The sequence below is a fragment of the Amblyomma maculatum genome, chromosome 9 (assembly GCF_055883805.1).
Source record: "Amblyomma maculatum isolate TAMU_Amacu chromosome 9, ASM5588380v1, whole genome shotgun sequence".
NCBI lineage: Eukaryota > Metazoa > Arthropoda > Arachnida > Ixodida > Ixodidae > Amblyomma > Amblyomma maculatum.
The window spans coordinates 11,887,961-11,911,198 of NC_139352.1; the positions used below are offsets into that span (position 1 = coordinate 11,887,961).

The window sequence follows — 23,238 nt, forward strand, 5'->3', positions numbered from 1 at the left end:
ATTCACTAGCTTGCAAATCCTCAGCGCAGTTCCAAATAATGATTAGATTGACCCTATCTATAAATGTTTTGCATGTCTGAGTATTGTTCTTCATAACAGAGGCTACATAATTGGGGATTTGGAAATGGATTGGTTTAGAGTCATCTGGAAAGAGACGCTTGTTTAGTAAGCAATTTGTCCGCGGGTGGGTATTTCTGTCTGGCAGGCTGCAAGGTTTATCTGTGCTTGAGTAGCCTATCCTTGTTCGTGAAACACTCAGCTGATCCGGAGTGACCGACTCGGAAAGCAAGACATCGAGTCAGTTCACAATGCTGCCTCGTTACCAGGAAGGGAGGCGTGAGCGAGTGCCCATACTATGCGAATTTCCCCAAGAATTTGGATGTTACATTGAATTCGCTCTACCTCTGGGAAAACTCGTCCTGCGATACAATTGTTGATTGGTGTTTTGGAATTTCTGACAATGGTTTTGCCAAGGATCCTGTTATGGTGAGGGTGACTAGAATATCAGGTAACCATCCTGCTAGTTAGCATGGCTTAGTTGTATTCCAGTGCATAGCACCACTTGCCCTTTTATACAAAAGAAAAAGGTCTTCTAAAAATTTTTAAAAATTGCAGAATGACAGTTGAAACGTTCTGTAAGCAGAATGCATGTTACATAATGAAGATATTCATGCACACTGTCAGAACAACTCCGATGTGTGTATACTAGCAAACAGTGCTGAGTCATTCCACTTCATAGTGCAATGATTTCCTTCACGGTGTGAATGCTTTTATCCAGCAGACAACCTGCTAAGCTGTAGCGACAAAAGTCAGAAATCAGTCAATGGCCCCATTGCTAGTTAAGAATACTTTGCAGAGAATTTCTGGGCGCTACGGTTCAGGCATCAAAGCCATTGCACAGTAATCGCATCTTTCCACTTTCATATTATATATGCTTAGTGTCCATAGCATCCTCAGTTTACCAGCACAAAACAAATGCCAGAAAACGGAGTTGGTTTATACAACATAGCTAAAAACTAATTATCCTACCATTAAATGGTTGTAGCATTGCTTCACCAACCATGTAAGCATGACATTCATTGGAAATGGGCAGGATTATAACTGCAAGGTATGTACTTGTTCCCCTAAAATAAAACAAAGCACATAAACTAACAAAATTCCATTTGGAACATGTCCTGCAAAAGGATGTGCTTATGTATAGCTTAAGTGCCTGTGGACAGATGCTCACCTTGGCATTGCTGTTCATCTCACCAGCACCCTGGACGAAGGAGAGCCCTTTTTTCCCCAGGCCCGTGCTCAGTTTTATTTTGGGGACACTAGTAAATCTTCTGTACACACCCTAGCTGAAGCAAGCAAGCTGGTTAGAAGGTTTTGAAAATGTGCTGTAAAAAACGCATGACAAGTGCTCTGCCCAAGGTACCCCCATGGACAAAAGTGGTGTATTCCACGCCTTCCGAGAAACCTGCCCGCTAGATTTTTCTGACAGAGAAGCAGTTATTTCTGAGATATGCATAACGTACCCTCCTCGATTACTTTCCATCTTATCCGAGCAATTTTGTGTGGCATATTTGTTTACACTGAAAAAATGCAATCGTTGTGGTTCGCGTGGAGTATACCACTTTTGTCCACGACTGTACCTTGTAACATGATCAAAAGCAGATGAAAGTACACACGATGGCAAAAAAAGTCCAGAATAACGCACGAGTGGACGCAACAGGATGGGCACTAAGTGACCGGACACATTCTTTCATACTATAGCTTTCATGTTTACCTTTCCTTACTATAATGTGCCTGCAAAATACAGTATAAAGTTTATTTCCGCAAGTTGTTCCTTGTCTTTGCTGTGATCATTTTCAACATTCTTCCTTACACTACCTGTATTGACCAGAATAGAAGGCTTCCTGTATGGTACAAATAAAATGAAATGTGTGAAAACAGTCTTGAAGAAAGGTTCCAGGTAGACAGAAGCACCCAATTTGAAAAACAATACTTTACTATCAAAAACAATGTAGCATTACAACACACAGAGGCCACATAAATGAAGAAAGAAAAAAGCAGAAGACAAGTAAGCAGCGCAGCCAGAGGACAAAAACGTCAACGAATCAAACGGTATGAAATTAGTTTTTCAGGGGTTTTCCCTTCTCACTGTCTGCACCTCTTCTTTTTCGTGCACCCTCAACAGACCGTACTTGTCCTCACTCAGCAAATCACTGCGGAAGAGTTCTCAAGGCACCCTGCGATCCTGTCTTCATGCAACACCCACCTAGCACTTTTCAGTAATGACTCTTCATACGTTGTAGATGCCCTTCGATCTCTGCAATCACCATCACCTCTGTGAAGAATCGCAGACAAAAGCAATGTAGAGCAACAAACAAAAATAGTGGTGAGTGAATCTCACTCTTTGCGCTTTAACATAACCACACCCAAAATGCTTCCACGTTTCAAGAGCATCAAAAGCAGTCGAAAGAAGAATGACACTGACGAACCAAACACAGTGAGATGCAGCAAAGCCAACGCAAATGCAAATGAAAGTACACACGATGGCAAAAAGTGCTGTATAAGATTTTGTGTAAACATTATACTCTGGCCTTATACGACCTTACAGCCTTTGTTATATGGACATACTACATGGCTGAGTTTTTAAAATATCACTAAAGAGACAGTAATCAGGTGTGTACTGAGCTTCTGTAACTGAACACACTATTGCAGCTCAAGTATTCCCTCTTAGCCACGAGGCAAAAAGGAAATCGTCACGTGACACTCTGGCACAATAAATTCCACTCTACAGCAACACATCACTGCAGGTGCCAAATAAATGAGACATCCAACAACCACTCAGCCAACCGCAATGGCAAGGATTTTTACACATGCCAAATTAGGAGGCCTCTGGACAAGCTGCCCACACACAAAGTTGACAAAAACTTTGGTGTTACAGACAGTATGTGCGGTTCTGCAGAATGAGACAAGTGTTTTCAAATCAACATTGTCATGTTCAACACAAAAATAAGAAAAACGTCGAAAGTAAACACTAGTGGGTTCACATCACAGAAACAAAAGTGGCGAAAAAGAAAAGTAAGTGAACTCGTTGTGAGGCGTTTTTCGTCGTCTTTCGTGTTTTCCCCATCCACAATACATTTTTGCACCTAAATGCAGAGTGCATGTGCTTTAGATGGTAGGAATGACAGAACGCAAGGCAAGGCCATAGCCGCACAATTGAAAGCCCCATGCGAACTCATCTGTAAACCATTGCGGACCACTGGAGTACACTGCGCTTCACATCCTGAGACAAGGCAGAGGCAAAAGACCCCACACAATGTATACAATCTGCTACACAAGAAGCTGCTGGATTTCGTTTTGGAACTGCTGTGCTAGCAGTCACAATTTTGGAACTGCAATTTTAGACACACCACATTTGAACTGGCTATCGAATGAACATGGGCTTGACCGAAATTCTTCAGGCCACAGAATTAGCTTTTGAGCGGGACCTATGAAGCTCAAATAGTATGGAGAGAAGAAATCAGTTCTCCTGTCTCTCACAAAATTCAAACTGTCGGGAGTGTCGTAACTGCACATGTACACAAATCTAAAGGAAACATCGTCTCCTGAAGACTCTTGAACAAAGAAAGGTCTGCATACTAATTTAGAACAGATGGTGATCTCCGACAAGCAATAACGAAACAGACCAACCCATTGGCATCTTTATGTTTAAAAGTCCACTCTTGCAGTTCTCGATGGACCACACATTATGTACCTAGATCCAAGAGCAAATTAGATGTTATATACAGCGAAGCCTTTCACGTCTATCATACAGTGATGCTTTCAAATACATAAGCCATCAGTTATGCAGGACCGCCACTACCACATGGAAACTGCAGTGCTGTATGCTATCATTATTACTATTTGATGCAACTGGAGGCATTGATGATCCAAGTCCCCTTTTGTTTCACAAAGCTGCGATTCCAGCCATGCTAAATTTTGATTTCCCACCAATATTCACACAGCTCAACTCCTAAGTAGTCTAAGACACCGAGAGCCGCCCGGCAGCACTGGTGTATGAAGTGCCCTGCGGCTTAGCTGCTTTTCTGTCGCATGGGAATGTTGTGTCACATTTCCTCTCATCACCACACGCATATGAGTACAAAGATATATATATATATATATTTATAGATAACTCTTCAACGAAGCTAGATTGCGAAGCATGACTACAGTATATATTCATATTGCAGCAAATGAAAGATGGTAGCCACAAGTTCAGCCAGCTCAATTCACAACAACGCAGCCTTGGCCACCTAGCATAATTTTCAAAGCAGCACGAAAACAACAAAATGATTGTGTATTTGGGGCTGTATGTTAGCTTGTGTAGTTTAAGAGTGATCCCCAGAAGGTAAGAAAACAATGAAAGCAGCGAAGTAGAAGGAAGCAATGCTCTTGTGCACGACTTCATTTCAAATTCCCAGAGCAAGCAGAAGAAACATGCCAGCATTAGTGGAGGTAGGTAGTGAAAGAAGCTCTGCTGGTTATTCAAAGGCCCTACACTACCAACACTACATCAGAAAATCTGCAGAGCGAAAAATGCTAGCAAAGTAAGCTGAGAAATTTGAGAAGTGAGAAAAGCAGGCCCGCCCCGAAAAGCAACATGCCCCTTTGTAAGGACCGTTTTCGTCATGCCAATTAAGCCACGTTCTCGAAGTGATTCACTCCGTAGCTAATGGTATAAAAACAGAAACCCTTAAGGGCTAAAGCGAAAGATTCAAAATCAAATAGAGAACAAACATAAAGGGTTGAAATAAGGTTGTCACGGCTCAATTTGATCTTCCAATTCAGGATTATGAACCATAGTTAGAGCGGGGGACAACGGCACGAACAGCCATCAGCATTAGCCCAATGCCTGCGGTTTGACACTACACCTAGTGGAGCACTAGCAAAGTTCACATTGATAAGTGAACGTGAATGAATAAAGGGCATTTGTTCACTTTTATCTGAACCTCACGGTGACAGTGAAGAAGCCAATATGAAAATGAATATCCAACAAAAGGCACATTAGGAAAATGTATCCTGCAGTCAGGCTTGTTTCCTAACTTAATTTTTGGGAGATGCACAAAAGTAGCAGCTGATGCAGCTCAATATTACATTAAAATTAAAAAAGGGCATACAAAAAAAATTATGCATATGTCATTACTACCAATGTTTATAGTAATACTGGCAGAAATTGCATGTTGAATCAATGGGATTAGAGAAAAGCAGGCTATTAATTTGTGTCCACCACATAAATTATCACATCAAATAGGTTTCTTTGTTAAAACCTAACATCATTTTGAATGTCTATTTTGAGAAATATGTCGTCAGTGTATATTTGTCACTAAAGGCATGGTCTTGTCTTCAGTTTAGCCTATCTACCAAATGCTTACACGCATCTATACTCAGTTACAAATCAAGAATGCAGCAAAAAATTCCTCTCAATGAAGTCTTTTCATCTAGCCGTGCAAGTTCTCAACTCTGGCTCCCCTCCAAAGGGAAGGACTTTTGTCCATGCTTGCCAAGGCCGTTCCTTCCTTTCTTTCACAGATTGTGTACCAGTCGCCAACACTATGCCTTTCATTATCCATTGGCATGAGAGAGAAAAAGTTCTTTTGCATGGCTGCTGGTAAATTCCTCTCTCTCTGGACAAATACCTTCGAGAAATTTCGCCACTGCATTCTCGGCTTGTGAGTATGTAATTGACATTTCGGCAGTTAATGCATTATTAAACTGAACATGCAGAACATGAATTGTGGCAAGGAATTTATTTTTGTATGCCTAGCTTTTGTCCGGGAATTTGCCTCCCTAACTCATTAAAGGCCATAATATCAAGCCGGCACACACATAGCCTCCAAGGTAACACACCATGCAGACAAAATCCTGTAGATGCCACATGGCCTGCCCCTTAGAAGTCAATCACATCAGCTGCTCAAATCATTCTGCCTTCTGACCAAAAAATAAACTTTCAGCTACTAGCATAACCATCACACAAACTCATGCTGTTGTAAATAATACTTCTGGTGACTACCAATGCGATAACTACATTCAATACATAATTGATACCCAAACATTTGTTAGCATTTAAGTGCTAGCTCAGTACTATTTGTGATTTAATTTAGAGAATTCAGAGCAGATTAATGCTAGATAAAAGCTAAAACAAAATTACACTGGACTCCCAATCATAACATTTTAGGAAAAAATCAGGCACTATGTCTGCAGCATGGTTGTAATTTACAGTGCACACTGTTGTGAGTAATCATGCACAGGCTTTCAAATGTTCTGATCACATGAATGTCTCTATAGCCTCTAGCATCGACAATAAAAATCCAACATCACTGTGTACCGAGTTATCTTAGCAACAAGACGAAATTATCCAAACTGCACACACTTCTCAACAGGAAGCAGCTAATTAATACATGGTGGCATATTCAAGCATGCACCCAATAGTACCTAATAGAAACTGTTGTTCAAGATATCGGTTTTGCTCAACAAAGAGCAGTTTTCACAAAATTCAGTGCCAGGACATTTATAATGAAAGCAAAGACAAGATTTTGCAGCTGATCATATTAAATCTTGTGCTCTGTTGCATTGCGGTGCCAAATGTGGCAGTGAACAATAGTGAAATTGCGCAGCAAATTAAATCTTTTTCAGCATTAAAACACTTCAAAAAACAAGGAGGGGTCCAGCCATATTTTGGGGACGAGCCTTTGGAGAGAGGAGCAAGAAAAAAAATCAACCCAGCAATCAATCTGAACTAACTACCCGCACCAGGCTGGTACCACTCACTCTAACACTGTGTAACTGCTAAGATTATCAGCTGCAAGTTAATCTCGCTGTCTTGAACAGGCACTAAGAGAAGTCTATAGCCTATGTACAAGAGGGAGAAGTGTCATCGGTTCACGTATCTCGCTGTCTTGAACAGGCACTAAAGAGAGAGTCTATAGCCTATGTACACGAGGGAAGAAAACCATGGCAACTGACATCTTTATACCCCTTTTTTTCCCTAAATGCACACGAGGGGAGTCAAAGGGGTGTCAAGTAGCTCTCAACCCCTTTTTGCTGAAGGTGCAACCTTTCTTCCCTAAATGTACAATAGGGGAGTCAAACGGGTGTCAAGTGGCATTTTCCTTCCTTTTTCACCGAAGGTGCAACAAGGAAAGAACAGTATCGAAATTTACACTTGCCCCTTCCCCCAACCTTTCTCCACTGAGCTGTTCCAATATCCCCCACCCTCTGGATATTTGTTCCTCTTCGCATTCGCTTTTCCGACACATGCGGGTTTCACACTCCATAATGCTGCGGTCAGGTGCGTTCCAAAGCTTCTCTCTCCCTTCCTTGTTCTGGCTGTTGTGCCCACTGGAATGCTCGGCTGTTCCCATGCTCTACTATGTGACGACACTGCAGTTAATACCTGAAAAGCAAGAACAGAAGACAAAGCATTTCAATTTTGTTGCAAAGCTTTGTAATGTTTTGTTTGTACAAGCTCAAAGCCACTGCCATGAGGCTTTACGACTCTGTGACAAGAGATGCCACCACATTTATCCAGAATATTCCATATTTATCCAGAAGAAGCCACTCAGCCGGGTTGTGAGTGAGTGTGGAAAACATGAAGGGTGCACCGTTTTATTCTTTCAGCTACATTTGCCGCTAAGTGATGCCATTGCATCATTCTACACAAGTACCAGTCACTACCGGTCGTTAAGCAACCACAAACAATTCAAAGAAGTGATGTGATTAATGTAGAAACAGATGTGAACAGCTTCAAGCTCCCGCACAAAGTGTGCGTTATCAGTTTTTACAAATTAGGTGCACAATAGAATTGGAAATCACTACAATCAGGTCACTGCAGTTTTTTTTTTTTAAGCAACCTACATTTTGCTATTCCTTCAACTAATTTTTACTTAGCGCAACAGCAAAAAAGCTTGTGCCATCTTTGGTTTCAGTCCCCAGCCAGACTATAATGCGAACTAAGCATCGATAAGAGCGCATTTCTAATGTAAAAATTGCATAACTTACTATATATATGCAAGTCAGTACTCTGCACAGACTTGTTACTGCCCCTAAAAGCCATTCTGAATAGCAATGCAACAGCTGGGCATGAATGTCCAGCAATCTAGAGTAAACTGCCAGTACAGCAGCCTTACCTGTAATAGTTGGGCTTGAAAGGCCCAGCCTTGTTAAGGCCCATGTACTTGGCCTGGTCATCAGTCAACTCAGTCAGATGGGCATCAAATGTCGGGAGGTGGAGGCTCGCAACGTACTCATCTGTGCACGAATAAAGCACATAAAGGAATTTTGTTAGCCACGCTAAAACACCAATGAAAGCACACAACTTATACAAATGCACATCTATTTGTAGAACAAATCGGCCAACTGTTTAAGGAGACAGGGTAGGTGCCATATTTCCCATGTATTGTGGTGCCCCTTGTGGTGCACCTTGTCGTGCATTGTTCTCAGCAAATAATGAAGATAGCTGCCAAATATATTTTGTTCAGCATTTCAGCCTGTAGCTACTGCACCAATATTATTTGAGTATGTAGAAAAAGCAAATTATTTGCGATTTTTTTTATATCCACAAATTAATTTCGACCAAATTTTGTACATGTTTTTATTATAGAATTAACAATATTATTGGCACGCTTATAATTTTGGTATAGTAAATTGACACATAAATATACGGCATGCTAAAGAAAAATCAGGTTGGTATCTATTGTCATTTCTAAAATAATGGTACTGACATAACAAAAGTTCTTGTTTTGAGAAAACCACAAAACCTTCAGTCCCAAGTTTGGATTAGAACAAGACGGGAACAATTTGGATTGTTGCCAGAGGAGTTTTCCTTTCAACTAAACACAGGAAAATTTTGTTTTCTTTTAAAATCATATTGAAAAAAGCTGAGAAAACACCATCAGTAAACAGGGGTATCTCACTGATCTGTTTGCTTTCAGATCGCTTTTTTAATTTGATATGAATTGCACAAGATAAGTGTGACACATTGAAAAGATAGAAAGGATACACTTTCGTATTTAGAAAAAAAAAACAAAAAATGATAATTTTTAGATTTCTTGTTTACCTCATTCCCTTAAAAAAAAACAAGAAATTGTAGTTACTACAGTCAGCCAAAGTCTATGAGCAATTGGTATTCCATATCACTTGCCATTGTACCGCGAACATTTTAAATTAAGCTAGCTTCATTAATGTTGAAGATACCAGTGATATAAAAATGATGCTCCTACTCTTTCCCCTACAGCGCATATGTGCTGATGCACTGGAAAAAAAATAAAAAGGTTAAAAAAGCACCCTGCCTCGCCATGTCACTTGGCCACGCCCAGTAAGGACACTCATCCAGATTCCTCCCACTACTTCAGAGAGGAAGAGGGAAATAAGAATGCAGGGTGACCTATCACCCCAGCGGTTCCGAGTAGCAATTTTTCAAGAATTGTAAACTATGGGGTCTAAGCAGAGCTCCTAAACTTGATTCCATGCTAAGAAAAATCCCGTCCAGAGGTGTGTGGCATTAGATAATCGCTATCAAAATCTTTTCTGGGTGTCTTCTTGTTAGGCTCTGCAAATAACAGCATAACAGGGCAGCACACGAGCAGTAGATATTTCTGAAGGACAAAACTGGTTATTATTAGCCTCCACTGAAAGCTTGGTGTATTTTGCATGTACTTTGGCTTGGTGCACTTTACCTGAGCTAACACACCTCTGAAAAACAGCCTGTGATGTTCAAAGCGCACTCTCACATTTGCTTTGCTACATTGGCACAAACTGTTGATCGCAAAAGCTGGAGGTGGCAGTGTTTTAAAATCGGAAAGCAACAGCAACAGTCGAAGAAAATAAGTGCAGAGAAGAAATGTGATGCACAGTGTCCCTAAACGTTCCTCTTCACATGGCAAAACCTTTACTTCAAATGTGAGCACTACGACTGACAGAATTAAAAATGCATGATATAGAACTGCAGCAAAAAGAGGCATTGCAGATTCTTCAATAAGTATATGTCTACAAACTAATCAAGAAAACGTTCTTGTCAGAATGAAAAACCCCAACATGTGGCATCACATGAAAAACAAGCTTATAAAATTTACTTCACAGGTCCATATACTGATACTAAATAGTATGCGATTGGAACCAGCAAATTTAATTTTTCAACTTATTTGCCCAATTTGCACAAGCATTTGTTCTTGTGGGATACATAGGTATTGATGGAAGCACAGACGGAAAATCCACATCAAATTTCTTCCCTTAGTCACAAAGTAGCAGACCAAATTGTATTTTTAATAACCTGCATGGTCCACGGACAATATTGTGTGCACAGTAAACCGAGATGACAGGTCCTTTGCCATGAAGTGAACAACCATGAACACCCTGATTCATACCTTAAATACAGCACAAATTGCAATCTGTGGTGGACGGGCTTGGCTGCTCAGACCAATGCCCATTCAGCACATCAGTCTGCCAATGTACCTCAATACAGCATGAACCACTTGTGTCTCCTGCGTATGTAATGTATAATGGCGATTTCCACTGGTCGATTGGAGCTGGGCTCCCGAATCTGAACAGAGCAACCTAAACCTCTACAGAGTGGATCAGCCTTGGTTGACCAGTGGAACATGCAAAGGGCACGAAGGAAGTAATTCTAAGCCGGTTCAGGAAGTCAGTATGATATAGTATGAAGTATGATATAGTATGATATAGTATGAGGAAGTATGATATAGGCGGAAGCACGGCACTTTGCAACTTTCTTTTTCATGCTTTTAATGCTGTTGATATTTTTTTATGCACGCACTTCGACATACACGCGAAAAACAAAAACGGTGATGCCCAGTATCTTCTGCCGATATCTGTGAAACTGCCAAAAACAGGCCTAAAAATTTCCGAAGCCTCTTGAAGTTAAATCGCTGACCAGACTTTCGGTAAGATCGGATTCTGCTAGGCAGATCGAGCTAGAGCACACCAAGTTGCTCTAAACGACCAGCAGAATGCACGCAACCTATCTTGGTTGACCAGTGGTATTGAGAATCGTTATCCCGGAGCATGAAAACCTGCTTCAGAACTACCACTGGAAATTGCCACAACAGATACACAGGAAAGCTGTGTCTCCGCTGCTGCCATGGGCAGAAATTAGAACAAGAGGAATATCACACCTGCAGTAGCTTCAGTTACCTTAGTTTTGAACTTCCCCTTGTATTGTAGTGATCACTGACAAAGAACAATAACAATAGGGGAAAAACGAAATTTCGCCACAGAGGAGTCTAAGTACTATAATTAAATTTTCAACAATATCACTTTCACACACAGAACTGAATGTTGGATTGAAAGCGAGCAAGAAAAGTTTTATGACTGTGGAATAAACCATACTGCACAAAAAACTTTCCTTGCATGCACTGTCGTAAGCAAATGCAAACACAAATCTTGTCATTTCTGTCTTCTCACATGTAATCTGGATCTCACTGTTTTGCTTCTTTTTTTCTTTTTTTTTGCAAGTGAACACAAAGATTTTGAACACTTCTATTCGCAGCCACCTTAGTGAATTGCATCACACACCATAGTTCAGCTTTGCACTCCAAACACCCAAAACAGACCTCACACATTTCCTATCGGTTGTCTAATTCCTGAATGGCAATTACTTTTCACAATAATTTTGACCACTACAGAAATCTAACCCAATCTGGCGCTTACTAAAGCAAAGCTGGATCAGAATTCCCCACGCACATATTTCTAGGACGTAATTAGCTAAATGTAGCAATGCAATATGCATGTAATTATGTCCAATGTATTCATACAAAAGCTTATTGCTAACTGGTCACTAATAGATTGTATTTAATTCCTCTACCTAATAATGAACGTAAGAGGAAGAAAACACATGGCCAATTCTTGATAGCATATCTGCGTGATGCACACTGTTGCCAATCGTATTTATCGCTGCGTAAAAGTCTACCCTCTAGGAAGTGCGGAACAACATTAACAGGTGCGCACCCATCTTCTTGGGCAGAAGGTACACGTCGCTCTTGTAGCGCCCATGAGGGGCGTTGTAGAGCTCGATCAGAGCCAAAGCTTGAGTTGCCGCAGTAATGGACACCACGAACGAGGGGATACTGGAGCAGCTCAAGTTCACCAAACGTCCCTGCACACCAAGGCATACAAATGCACACAATTAATAGATACGCACCATGCCTTGAACTGAAAATTATGCAGAAACAAGGTAAGCATTGCAAAGTCAACTCGCTATATATACTTCAAACCTTTTGGCACCACATACTCCTAAAGTGAACAAAACGTCATCTGTCAGGCCAATATATCATACAGTAGAAATATTTTAAGAGCTTACTTTTAGCCACCATGATGATGACGGCTGTTTGATCTGGTGATGTCATAGCAATAAGAACCCTTTAATTAAATTTTTTCTTTTGATATGGAAACAATTCTTTCCTTCATAGAAACATTCTGCAGTTTCCCTGATGTCAGAATACAAATCTAAGTCAGACCAGAATGACTCCGATGATGGTCTTTCGAATTGCCCCAGTCATAATTAGCGATGATGGCACATTCTTATGCTGGCACATTCAGAAAAGCGTGCTTTTTGTAGCCAAAATCTGAGGCTCTTTCATGCTTGAATCTCAAACCTAACCCTATACCAATTTTTCAGCAGTGATTAGCATCATCCATTAACATGTAGTAACTATGGGCACCAATTCCTTGGTTACCATTTGCACAAGGAAACAATAACAGAGCAGACTTGGGCTATCGAGGCTCCTGACGTTCTGAAGACATAGGTGAAAAAAAATTATGAAGTCGCCCAAACTAACAAAAGGCATTATAAAAACTAGAACATTACAAATCTCCTCCCTGTTAGTGATTTATTTGTGTACAATTTGATTTGGTTAAGTTCGTGACCTTTAACATTCGAAAGCAACTCAGGCTATGGGACGCCACAATGAAGGACTCCGCATAATTTCGACCACGTACTGGGGTAATTTCAGCTTGAAATAAAAGCTATGCTTTTGTCTCTCACTTCACATGCAATATCTGCACTGAAAATTCTAGTGCACTAGCAATTAAGACTGCAACAAGCAAAGCTAGTCTACTCCAGTGAAAACAACAATGCAAATAATGCTTGTCATGCACTGAAGGTGAAAAGTGATTACGTTCAATGGCAATTCCACTTCTGAGACTAAATTCAACAATAGCAACTCAAACGTATTGTGCATGACCTACTTCATCAGCACCCTATAAAAGCACACAAGTTATACAATCACTACGTCACATTATGCAAAAAAGGCACAGTGGGTTGAATTGCATCCTTTATAGACATATCAAGATGTCTGCTCCTGTATATTTGAGTTTCTCATTTGACACAAAATACCAAACTGCAATCTTAAAACTGTCCCACTTCATGCACAAACCCACTTCTTGTGATCTCACTACATCAGCCAAAGAAGGTAAGCAGACATCATACACTTCAGCTTAGCATCAGCTGAAGCTGATTGTTATCAGCTATAAAGATATCAGAAGCATAACTGTTGTTGTTGAAAGACATCCTAGTGCTTTGCAGCACTCAACACAAGTTCACACCTCATGGTGCTTTTAGCATAGCTTCCAAATGCACTGCAGAACAGGCTCACCTCAGCGAGTAGTACAATGCGTTTTCCATCTGGCCAAATGATGTGATCCACCTGGGAACGAACTTTCTCCCAGGTCAGCTCGGGAGTCCGCAGGCTTTGCTGAAGAGCGAAAAAAATTGCCACAGTGAGTCCATTGCGCTTAGTCTTGAATTCCTCAATGAAATCCTTGAATTTCACTCATTTAAAGGGCAACTCCGGCGATTTTTCAATCGTACTGAGTTAATGATTGATTTATACTGCTGAAGGCTAGGTCATCACAGTACGTGATTTACATTTACATTCACATTTTTTACAATACGCAAGAAATCATTTTAAATAAGCAACAACCTTTAATCAAGAATAAAACTCCCATGCAGGCCCAGAGAGCCCTTCTTTGCGGGACGTCACATGATGATGACACAGGCGTGCAGCCGCACTGCAAGCACCCGCTGCCGTTCCGCCAAGGTGTGTGAACGTCAATCACTGTCGCATACAGCACCATGTGAAACTAGCTACTATGTGATGTCGGTGAGTCGTCCTCGGACAGGGGCAGCTAGGACTATAGTTATTCAAATGCAATTAAGAAAAAAAACAAGCAATATTTGGCATGCATGTCCAATGAGGGCCGAACGAGCAAGCAATCTCAATACGCCATAACTATGCAAGCGGCCGGTATATCTGAGGGCGACCGATCGTTACTACAAATTCCCTTTTTTTTTTTCTCGATACCAACCCAAAATCTGCCTGCGATTTGGGGTTGGTGTCGAGGGTACGAAAAAATCTGGGTGTGAAATTTTTAAGCACACGGGCTGGCCATGCATTTTCAACTATGAACACTGTGCACACTAAACCAAGTTTCAAGAGCAACAAATATAGGCATTGCATAGTGTGCTGTTCAACGGATACAACCTTCAAGAGTATGTGCCCGATGGCGCAGCATGTAGCCCCGTCCGATCCTCTCAGAATTGTTTGCTCGGCGTAATATACGTTAAGTGGTACATCATGTAGACGACAAATTCGAAATGCTTGCCGCACTGAATGCAGCGATCTTACCACAATGGTGCTGACCGCGAGAGCGGCGGACAACAGCAATTTGGCCATATGCTGTGCCCTAGTCGCTGCTAGGCCTAAACTGTTTCACGCTGAAGCCACAGCGGAAGGCGGTTTAGCACTATAGTAAATGGTCTGTTCGGGCCTTACTGTCAACCCAACTTTCTCAGAGTAACAGAAAGATGTAGATTCGGCAATGCCTTAGCAGCAGAGCTAGAGTACGATATCGGATGAGCTGAGTCACATATCAGCAGCTGGGTGCTGAGAGCAGAAATGCGCTTGTATCGTGCATTTATCCCCAGAATCTCGTTGCAGATTAGCAATCCTCAGTAAGGGTTATTTTTTGACATTCATTTATCCAACCATGTATTATTTAAGAGATCAACAGATTTTAGCGCGCTTTTGTTTCTGGCGGTGGCTTGCAAACAATCCGCCGTGCCGTCACAGGCGGACTATGGCAGGCAGTTTAGCTTATGTCGTGTGCAGAAAGATCATTGACACAGCATCCGCTTTCAACCATCGCCTAGTACTCACGAGGTCAAACTCGTCTATAAGAACCATCCTTTGTTGGTAGCAGTCCTGCGTGAAATGTTCCGAGCACACATGCATTTTCAGATGCAGAGGAGAACTGGAATGCAGGATTCAATTTGTCACGAAGCTCTTTTTCCTCGGGAAATCGGTGGTGAATCGCTGTGTTGTTTTTTGTAGAATACCACATACAGCCAACAACACAACACTAGCTATACCACTCATCGCTGCAAAGAAATGTATTGAAGTGTGAGCTGAAACTACAAGACAGTGATTCCACGATCCATACTGTCTGCAAGCATGCTGTCAGCCATGTCTGCATTGTGCCAGGCCGTTTCTGAATAGCACCGCCGTCGTCCTGCCCCATGCCAGTAGTACCTTTTAGGATTGTACAGGTGACGCCACACCGTACAAGCCGCGACAAGTAGAGCCGCTGCATTTTCGTCGCCGTCTGCTTGACACCCCTGCATGACTATGAAGTCATCAAGCACAGTGTTGCCCGTAAAAAAATTCTGTCTGGCAGCGTGATTCGCGGGTCCTTAAGTGCTATCTTTAAAAGTACTTTGCAGAAAAATTAAAGTGTCCTCAACTGTGCTTTTTGGAACATGTGATCTTGACGTCGAGAAGAACGACTGGTGCAAATTTTGTTGATATCTGCGAGTATCGAAAAATTGACGGAGTTGCCCTTTAAAGCTAGGCAAGGCCCAGCAAAATACACGCACCACATCAATTTCTGTGTTGGAGTGGCCCATGTTGCAGACGATGCAGCTGTTCTTCATCTTGTCCATGTGTTCTCTCTGGACCACATTCTTGTTGCCGGTGGCAGTGATGAGGATGTCAATGTTACGAACAACTTCGTTGATCTTGACGACACGGAAGCCGTCCATGCTGTCACAAGAAAATTTTTTCCATATGAGTAAGACCCCCTGTTTAAATAACACAGCTCCATACTAATACTCTTTCCTTGCTTACTGCAGAGTAAGGAAAACATCATACAGCATTTATTCGCACTCCATCACTACAGTATGGTGAGGCCCGTTTTTATGCACATTACGTCTTTAATATGTCCCCCTTTCATGTGGACACCTTTTATGAGGGCCCTACTTTTTCAATATATTTACGCCTCACTAATAACCAACTTGCTGCGTAAACAATGAACAGGATGACAATGCACAGAGCCTATAGGGTACTTGCATTTCTGACACATTAGTATGAACAATGATAAGAAAGCAATACAGACCTTTTCCAGTATTTTGAGTGTAGGACACCAGAGAATGGCAGTGTGAAAGCGCAAATGCATGAGTGATTTTTTCTTGTCTGCATGCACACATAGTTCACATAGTTTCATGCTTTACTGTCCCAATTATGTTGCTCACATGGCATACCATTTACAGCATTCCATGATGGCTGTGACGAAAACTCTCTTGACTTCATGCTACACTGAGAGTCACATTAAGCAGTCCACTCACCGAGTTCACCAAATACAGAAGGTACTATAATTGTGGGTGGTGAGCAGTCATAGCAGGAGGCTTATTAACACTCCATGACTGGGTATTACCTCATCAGGTAGGCGTATACCTAGAGACAAACTGTTCAACAATTTGTTCTTGCAATGCAGTGGCATGACTCTATAATAGGATTAGCAAAACAAGCTAGGGTAATATTTTCTTAAATCTCCAACGTATGCCTGTGAAGCAAGACCATGCATATTCTCCATTATATGGACAGCACCTACATTCTTCCACAAGACTCCTGCTATGAACAAGGCTACTCAGTTACTTCCTCTAATACTGAATAGGCCGGCCTTTGCCAGTTGTGAGAGACAATTGATTTAGAGTGCCACAATCATGAAGTGCAAAACTTAAGCATGCCTTCAGCATGAATATAAAGCCAAGGCTCATACACTATATCATCCAGTTGCGTCAGTACAGTTGATTTCTTGTTTCCAACACAGATGACAATTAACAACGCAAATTTAATGCCAAGCGCTCCTAGTCAGGCAAGCATTCAATATGCTTCACAAGCTGTACACACCAAAAGGTACATTTCTTCAGTCCGACTATGTTTCAGTGCCCACTCATGCCTCTCCGCCGAATACTTGGTGCGCACATGCCACGGCACAGGATATAAAAAAAAGTATTTGATAACTCCAGCGCATATTTGAGCCACTCTTGAGTCTGTCATATAATTAGTATTACGTGAGCTGTGTAGCATTGGTCCAAACTGCAAGCAATCATGGATATGTGCAACCAGAGCCCATATTCCGAGTTTGTGTTATTTGCAGAAGTGTTGTTTTCACCCTGACCTCGAATAATCTGATTGGTCGAAATACTGGAATTGGATGTCAGTTCCGTTCCTGCTGAGAGCAGTGACAGGAAGTGACTGCGCACTGCCACTTCGAGTTACGGCTATTCCACAAATCGGGGGAGGGCAAAAATGGCACAAACAACACTTCTGAAAACAACACGAACTCGGAACACAGGCCCAGGTGGGACCATGCAGCAGTTTGTAGTTCTGGAGGTGGAGCGGTCCAGCTCAGTTATACATGAGGAATTCAGGGAGGCAAAAGAGTATTGAGGAGATATTAAGGTGGCTGGATGCTGTCCGGGAATCCCCATCAGACTAAGTTGTGTGAGCATCCCAGTTTCGTGATGTAATGGATGAAATGTTGTGTGGCATAGAGTGCATCTGAGCATTAGTGTCATGAGAGAATGTGCAACAAGATGTTAACTGGCAGCAGACCATGCAAGCAACTGATGTCTTGCTTCCCAACTTACGGTGCATGCTGTGTGCATGCTGTCTGGCCAGGTACGATGGCTGCTCGGTGGCTACATTTTGCAAATAACAGCACACATGCTTTCACCACACCCTATACCTTGATTGCCCGAAATCTATTCTAAAATGTGCCTCAGTGAGTGTATTGGCACATACTATGTGTGCTGAGGGGCCCCTTAAGGTGCGCTGATATATTGTTGTCAGTAAACTATTTGTGCATGTAGTGACCATCTTCATGGTGTGCGGAAGGAGGAGGATGGTTTCTGCTATTGATTTTCTTTCTGCAGGAAATGTGTAATTTCAGAGCTCAAAAGTCACATCCACTCTCACCTCAGCATGAGAAACACATGTGCAACATCATACTTGAGGTTCAGACTTGACTCAAGCTGGATGAATAATTCAAAATTCAATCTAAGAAATTATACCCTGAAGAGACTGCTTTCAAGTATAAAATGGTTTGAGGGGGCACTGTAAGACACCCCATATTTTTTCATTACACAGTGCAACCATCACTAACTCACCAGGCTTGCAAGGCACAAATGGGGTCGATCTCAGTGACGTATACCACAGCTCCCATGCCCTTCAGGGCCGAACAGCAGCCCTTGCCCACTTCGCCATAGCCACACACAAGGACCTGCTTGCCACCAAACATCACGTCAGTCGATCGCTTGAGCCTGCAAGCCAACCAACATCAACAAAAGAAGCTGGCTTAATTGTGCCAAAAGTTCACTGCTGCATGCAAAGAGTCCTTTAAAAACTATGGGGGCTACTTAATCTCCGCCTTCAAGGGTATGGAACAATCGCATAAATATAAAGCCCAGTTCTAACCAAGCCGAATAAATGTGCCTGCATGGCCTAGGGGTAACGTGAATGCAAGGGTTTTGGCAGGCTGATTCTGACATCCCCGCCCATATGAAAGGAGAGGCCAGAGTTGGCAGCTCCTGCCAAATGTAATGTCAGGAAACTCTACGTTCAATCAGTGTCCGGCCATGTCAGCTGCCAGCTTTTGCCTGCCAGTGCCAAGCTCGTGATTCTTCGCTCCCAACACCAACGTCAGCAGATGGCCGCCGATGCTTGGTTTTAGAACACGGGGCCTTGAACGCTACCACATTAAAGTTCTGCAGTGCTAAGGGAATTCACTGCAATAATTTATAAGGTTATCACCCTGCGTGCAGACTAGTATAGGAGATTCTATGAGATTCCTGATGCATCTATCAATTTATATGGTAGGTCGTAAACAATCTCTCATCCCCCAAAAAATCAGACCTCACGCATATAACATATCGCATATGAAATAAATATTTTACAAGGCTGAACAGATAAATCTCTAGCAGATACAAAAATGATCCAGCAAAAGTCTCATGCATGATCACTCTGGCGTTTGGTGCACAAGTCAAATATTTCTTTTATGGCCACACTATACATACATTAAATTTACCATGACTTTTAGCCTAATGTCGTGCATTTTAAATAAAATAAATACCAACATAGATTTATGGCTTAGAAATTCATTGCAGTGCAAAGGACCAAGCAGAGACATGAACAGATCTCTGCAAAAGCAACAATCCTAACTTTGCTGTGTTATGTAATATCCCCCATTTAATATACTGCCAAACAAGTCCTAAGGAAAATGATGTGAAGATGGAAGAAGCAAATCAAAATACAAAAACTGTTACACCACAAACAGATTGGACTATCTGGACAAACATCCAAATAGTTTCGTTTGCTTCATAAGGTTTAACATCCCAATGTAACTCAGGCAACGAGGGACGCCACAGTGAATGGCTCTGAAAATTTCGATCAGCTTGCGTTTCCATGAATCCACATACTCGACAATCCACAGGCACCTAGCTTTGCAATGGGTTCAGGTCGAACACGACACATGTTCGATCCAAGCCCATTGAAAAGATAGGTACTTGAGCAAAAAATCAGTACTTGGGCACTAATGTGAGTTCAGATTTAGGCACTGATATATTTTTGGACATTCCTACGACATTGGGTTTTTATATGACTACTATCTTCGCTAATTACATCTGTTACAAAGGTTCGAAAAACATCCACACAGTTTGCAGCACTTCAAGCAAAATGTAGGGCACTGAACTGATGCATACTGCCTGCAGGTTCATATAACATGACTACTGAAACCAGACATAAAGAAAGGAAAACAAAAATGTGCTCACGCATCAAGGATGGATTCTCTGCAGCTGTAGAGGTTGTCAAATTTTGTCTGCACACAAATGGGGAAGCAAGAGGAGAATATTAAATGGAAATAAAAATATTGGCACAATATCCTGATATCAAGACCAGCTTCCACAATATGCAACAATACTGAGGTCAACATTCGCATATGATTACAGATCTGGTCACAAAGAGGAAAAACAATTCGCACAGGTAAAGCCACGAAACAGAGCTAGTAGCATGGATGCTAGACCAAAAAAGTTCTTTCTGTGCCATCAAGTCTTGCATGTCATTGAAAAGCACAAAAGTATGGGGGGACATGTGTGTTTTATGTACTGTCTTACTGGCTAATGAGACAATGCAGAAATATATTTTTACTTCAAAATTAGCACCGCTTTACTTTTTCTCCACGACTGTACTAGCTCATTTCAATGTCTTAAAGAGCTTTTTTTTTTTTAGGTTCATGAAACGCATTAGGCAGAATATAGCTTCCTCATCAGCATGAAAAGGAAAGCAAGATCAGCTACAGTAATGCTATCAATTTACCTTAATACAAGATTAGCCTGCTGCAGAGCCCATTAACACACTGAAGACGAAATGACTAACGGTAAATTTGTAAAAAAGCAGCACAGAGCCAATACACAGACCACAAGAGGCAGCAAGTTAAAGAGATAACATGTGTATGCCTACCTTTGTGACGGAGTCATTGACGTTCATGGCAGGTACAGTGAGCCTGCCGGACTTGGAGAGCTGGTAGAGGCGATGCACGCCAGTCACGCTCTCCTCAACGATACCCTTGATCATCTTAAACATGGCCGGATATTTTTTGAGCATCAGGTGTGTTGCATCTCCACCGTCATCCAAGATCTGAAGCATATACCCAGGAAAAATGCCAAAAATCGAAGGTTACTATTGAACTACATCAATAGCCTGCTACGCTAAGGTTAGAAATATGAGGCATGCTATGATCAGTGCCACAAAGCACTTCTGAAACTGCCCTTGCATTTCCAATATTTTGTGCAACTCCTCCAAATCGAAAATAATATTAGTAAGAAGAACTCAAGGATAAAATTTTAATGCAAGTAAGTGATGAGTTTGGACTCAGAGAATGTTAAGGCAACTCCATCCTATTACTGCTTTAAAAAAAAAAAAATTTATTCATGGCTCTCTTTGTGTATGCTGTATGTTTGGAATTAAGACATGCATTTATGGGAAGAGAAAATTTGTTTTAAAAATTCTCCCATCATCTTATTCAAACTCGCAATAAATACACTGGTAGGGACTGCAGTTTCCACCATTTGAAGCGACTGGCAATATATTTCTGTAGCTCTCTTTGTGTACGCTGGCATTTGCTTGGAAGAAAATGCATTCCTAGCCCCTGAGATCCATGATGCCGAAAATAAGTCGGTGCCGACATATACATTTACTCATTGTAAAATTGCCCAGTGATGGTACTACCTGAATGTTTCATTTTTATCTTTCCTAGCTTATAAAAAATCAGTTTTCAGTTACAGCAGTGTCTGTGTGAATAGAATGCAGCACCCTACTGATAAAGGCAAATTCAATTCCCCCTGGGTAACTAACTAAAGTAGCCAGCCAGAACAAAATGCGAGTACTTTTTTGGAGTACAATTAAGATCATAAAAGAACTTCCAGATACTCTCCAATTTTGTGAGATGAGCAACGGGGACATGGAGGGCCATCATGACATATGAGGCTTCATGTCAGGGCATTATTGGGAGATCAGTGACCCTCTGATAATAAGCAGGGCATAAAATACTGTTGATATTACCATTTACCTATAACTAAGGAGGCCTTGAAGAACTGCCTATCAGGTAAAGTTTCCCAGCCCATTGATCTATGAAGTGCTAAAGATAAGGCCATGCAATATTTTTAACATGTTCAGGAGATGGCCACCCATAAGTGAGATTTGACATCAAAATGCAATTTATTAGGGACCAAATTTGTAGACATTTTTAGAAAGCCCTTTTCTTTAAATGAACAGTGAAAAAAAAAAAAATGTTACAAAGTTTTTATGCATAGTGGTTTTGAAATATAGGTTCCAGATAAAGAATGCATAATAGAATCCAAGACAGAATTATCTGTTCTATATTATCGACCTGATAATGTGTAAAGGGATGCGGTAGCATATGCTAGGCATAGATACCCCATGCAATTTCAAAATCAGCAACAATACTGCATTACTTTCATTTTATAAAATATTTTGTGTATGCGGAGCTGGAAAGTTGTACCTAACTCAATATCTGTGCACAGCTCGCAAACAGTTGATTATACTCAGAATACATGACTGCATTTTCTTTGCATGGTAGATAATAGCTATCTAGATATAAAAAGCTATGTAGATAAAAGCTATGTAGATAATAAAATCACAAATGATTTTATTATCTACGTAGCTCTTTAGGCAATGTTTAGCAATACTGCACCTCCTCAGAGATAGATGAAAGTGATACATTACCATGTTTGGCTGCCAATTTTCTGAATGAACACATCTGTCTATGCACCACCAGAAGTCGTCCTCTGATTCACCCTTCCAGGCAAAAACAGATATGTCTGCAAAAGCAAGAATAGGCAAGTGGCATAACTCACGATCAAGCCTTAGCAAGTACAAAAATATGCTTTGAAATAAGCTTAATCTATGAAAGCTAAGAAATCACCAAATTAATCCTTACTGTATTTATGAAAACATTTTTTAAGCAAGAGAACTGGCAACCCAACAGAAAAGTACAACTGCATGCCATATACTATTTCATAAAAAATAAAATAGTGCATTTATGTTTTGCGTGCAACGTGCCTTAACAGCAAAGGTTATGCTCATAAATAGCAAATTCTATCATCAGCCAAGTGCAGTACTTAAGCAAAAGCCTCTCTCACATATAATCTCTGACCACTATTCATATAAATTTTCTAAGTTTTTTGTATGAAATCACCCTTTCCAGTTTCCAATTACTGCTTTTCCTAAAGGGTCACTGTCCAGGGTATGACCTTTTTAAGCAAAGGAGCCTAATGCTTCGATCAGATACCGGAGATAGTCTGTGCGAAGTGCTACAGTGATGTGCCGCAAAGCA

At 41.2% G+C, this 23,238-nt stretch overlaps 1 protein-coding gene across 6 annotated transcripts in view; it reads right to left on the minus strand.

Annotated features, from left to right (window-relative positions):
* Positions 1 to 1,975: 1,975 nt before the first annotated feature.
* The window catches only part of LOC146178322 (S-adenosylhomocysteine hydrolase-like protein 1), a 266,939-nt gene continuing 245,676 nt past the window's right edge, over positions 1,976 to 23,238 (minus strand). For 5 of the 6 annotated variants that reach the window (XM_084578136.1, XM_084578133.1, XM_084578134.1 and 2 more), the window contains 9 exons: positions 22,629 to 22,723; positions 20,844 to 21,020; positions 20,156 to 20,202; positions 18,497 to 18,649; positions 15,923 to 16,088; positions 13,644 to 13,742; positions 11,998 to 12,145; positions 8,163 to 8,283; positions 1,976 to 7,429 (listed from right to left, as the gene is read on the minus strand). In XM_084578136.1, coding sequence (XP_084434262.1) covers positions 7,423 to 7,429; positions 8,163 to 8,283; positions 11,998 to 12,145; positions 13,644 to 13,742; positions 15,923 to 16,088; positions 18,497 to 18,649; positions 20,156 to 20,202; positions 20,844 to 21,020; positions 22,629 to 22,723 — 1,013 coding nt within the window. In that variant the 3' untranslated portion in view covers positions 1,976 to 7,422. Of the gene's footprint in view, positions 7,430 to 8,158; positions 8,284 to 11,997; positions 12,146 to 13,643; positions 13,743 to 15,922; positions 16,089 to 18,496; positions 18,650 to 20,155; positions 20,203 to 20,843; positions 21,021 to 22,628; positions 22,724 to 23,238 lie in introns of those variants that run through there. The other variant, XM_084578135.1, reaches the window with a different exon arrangement.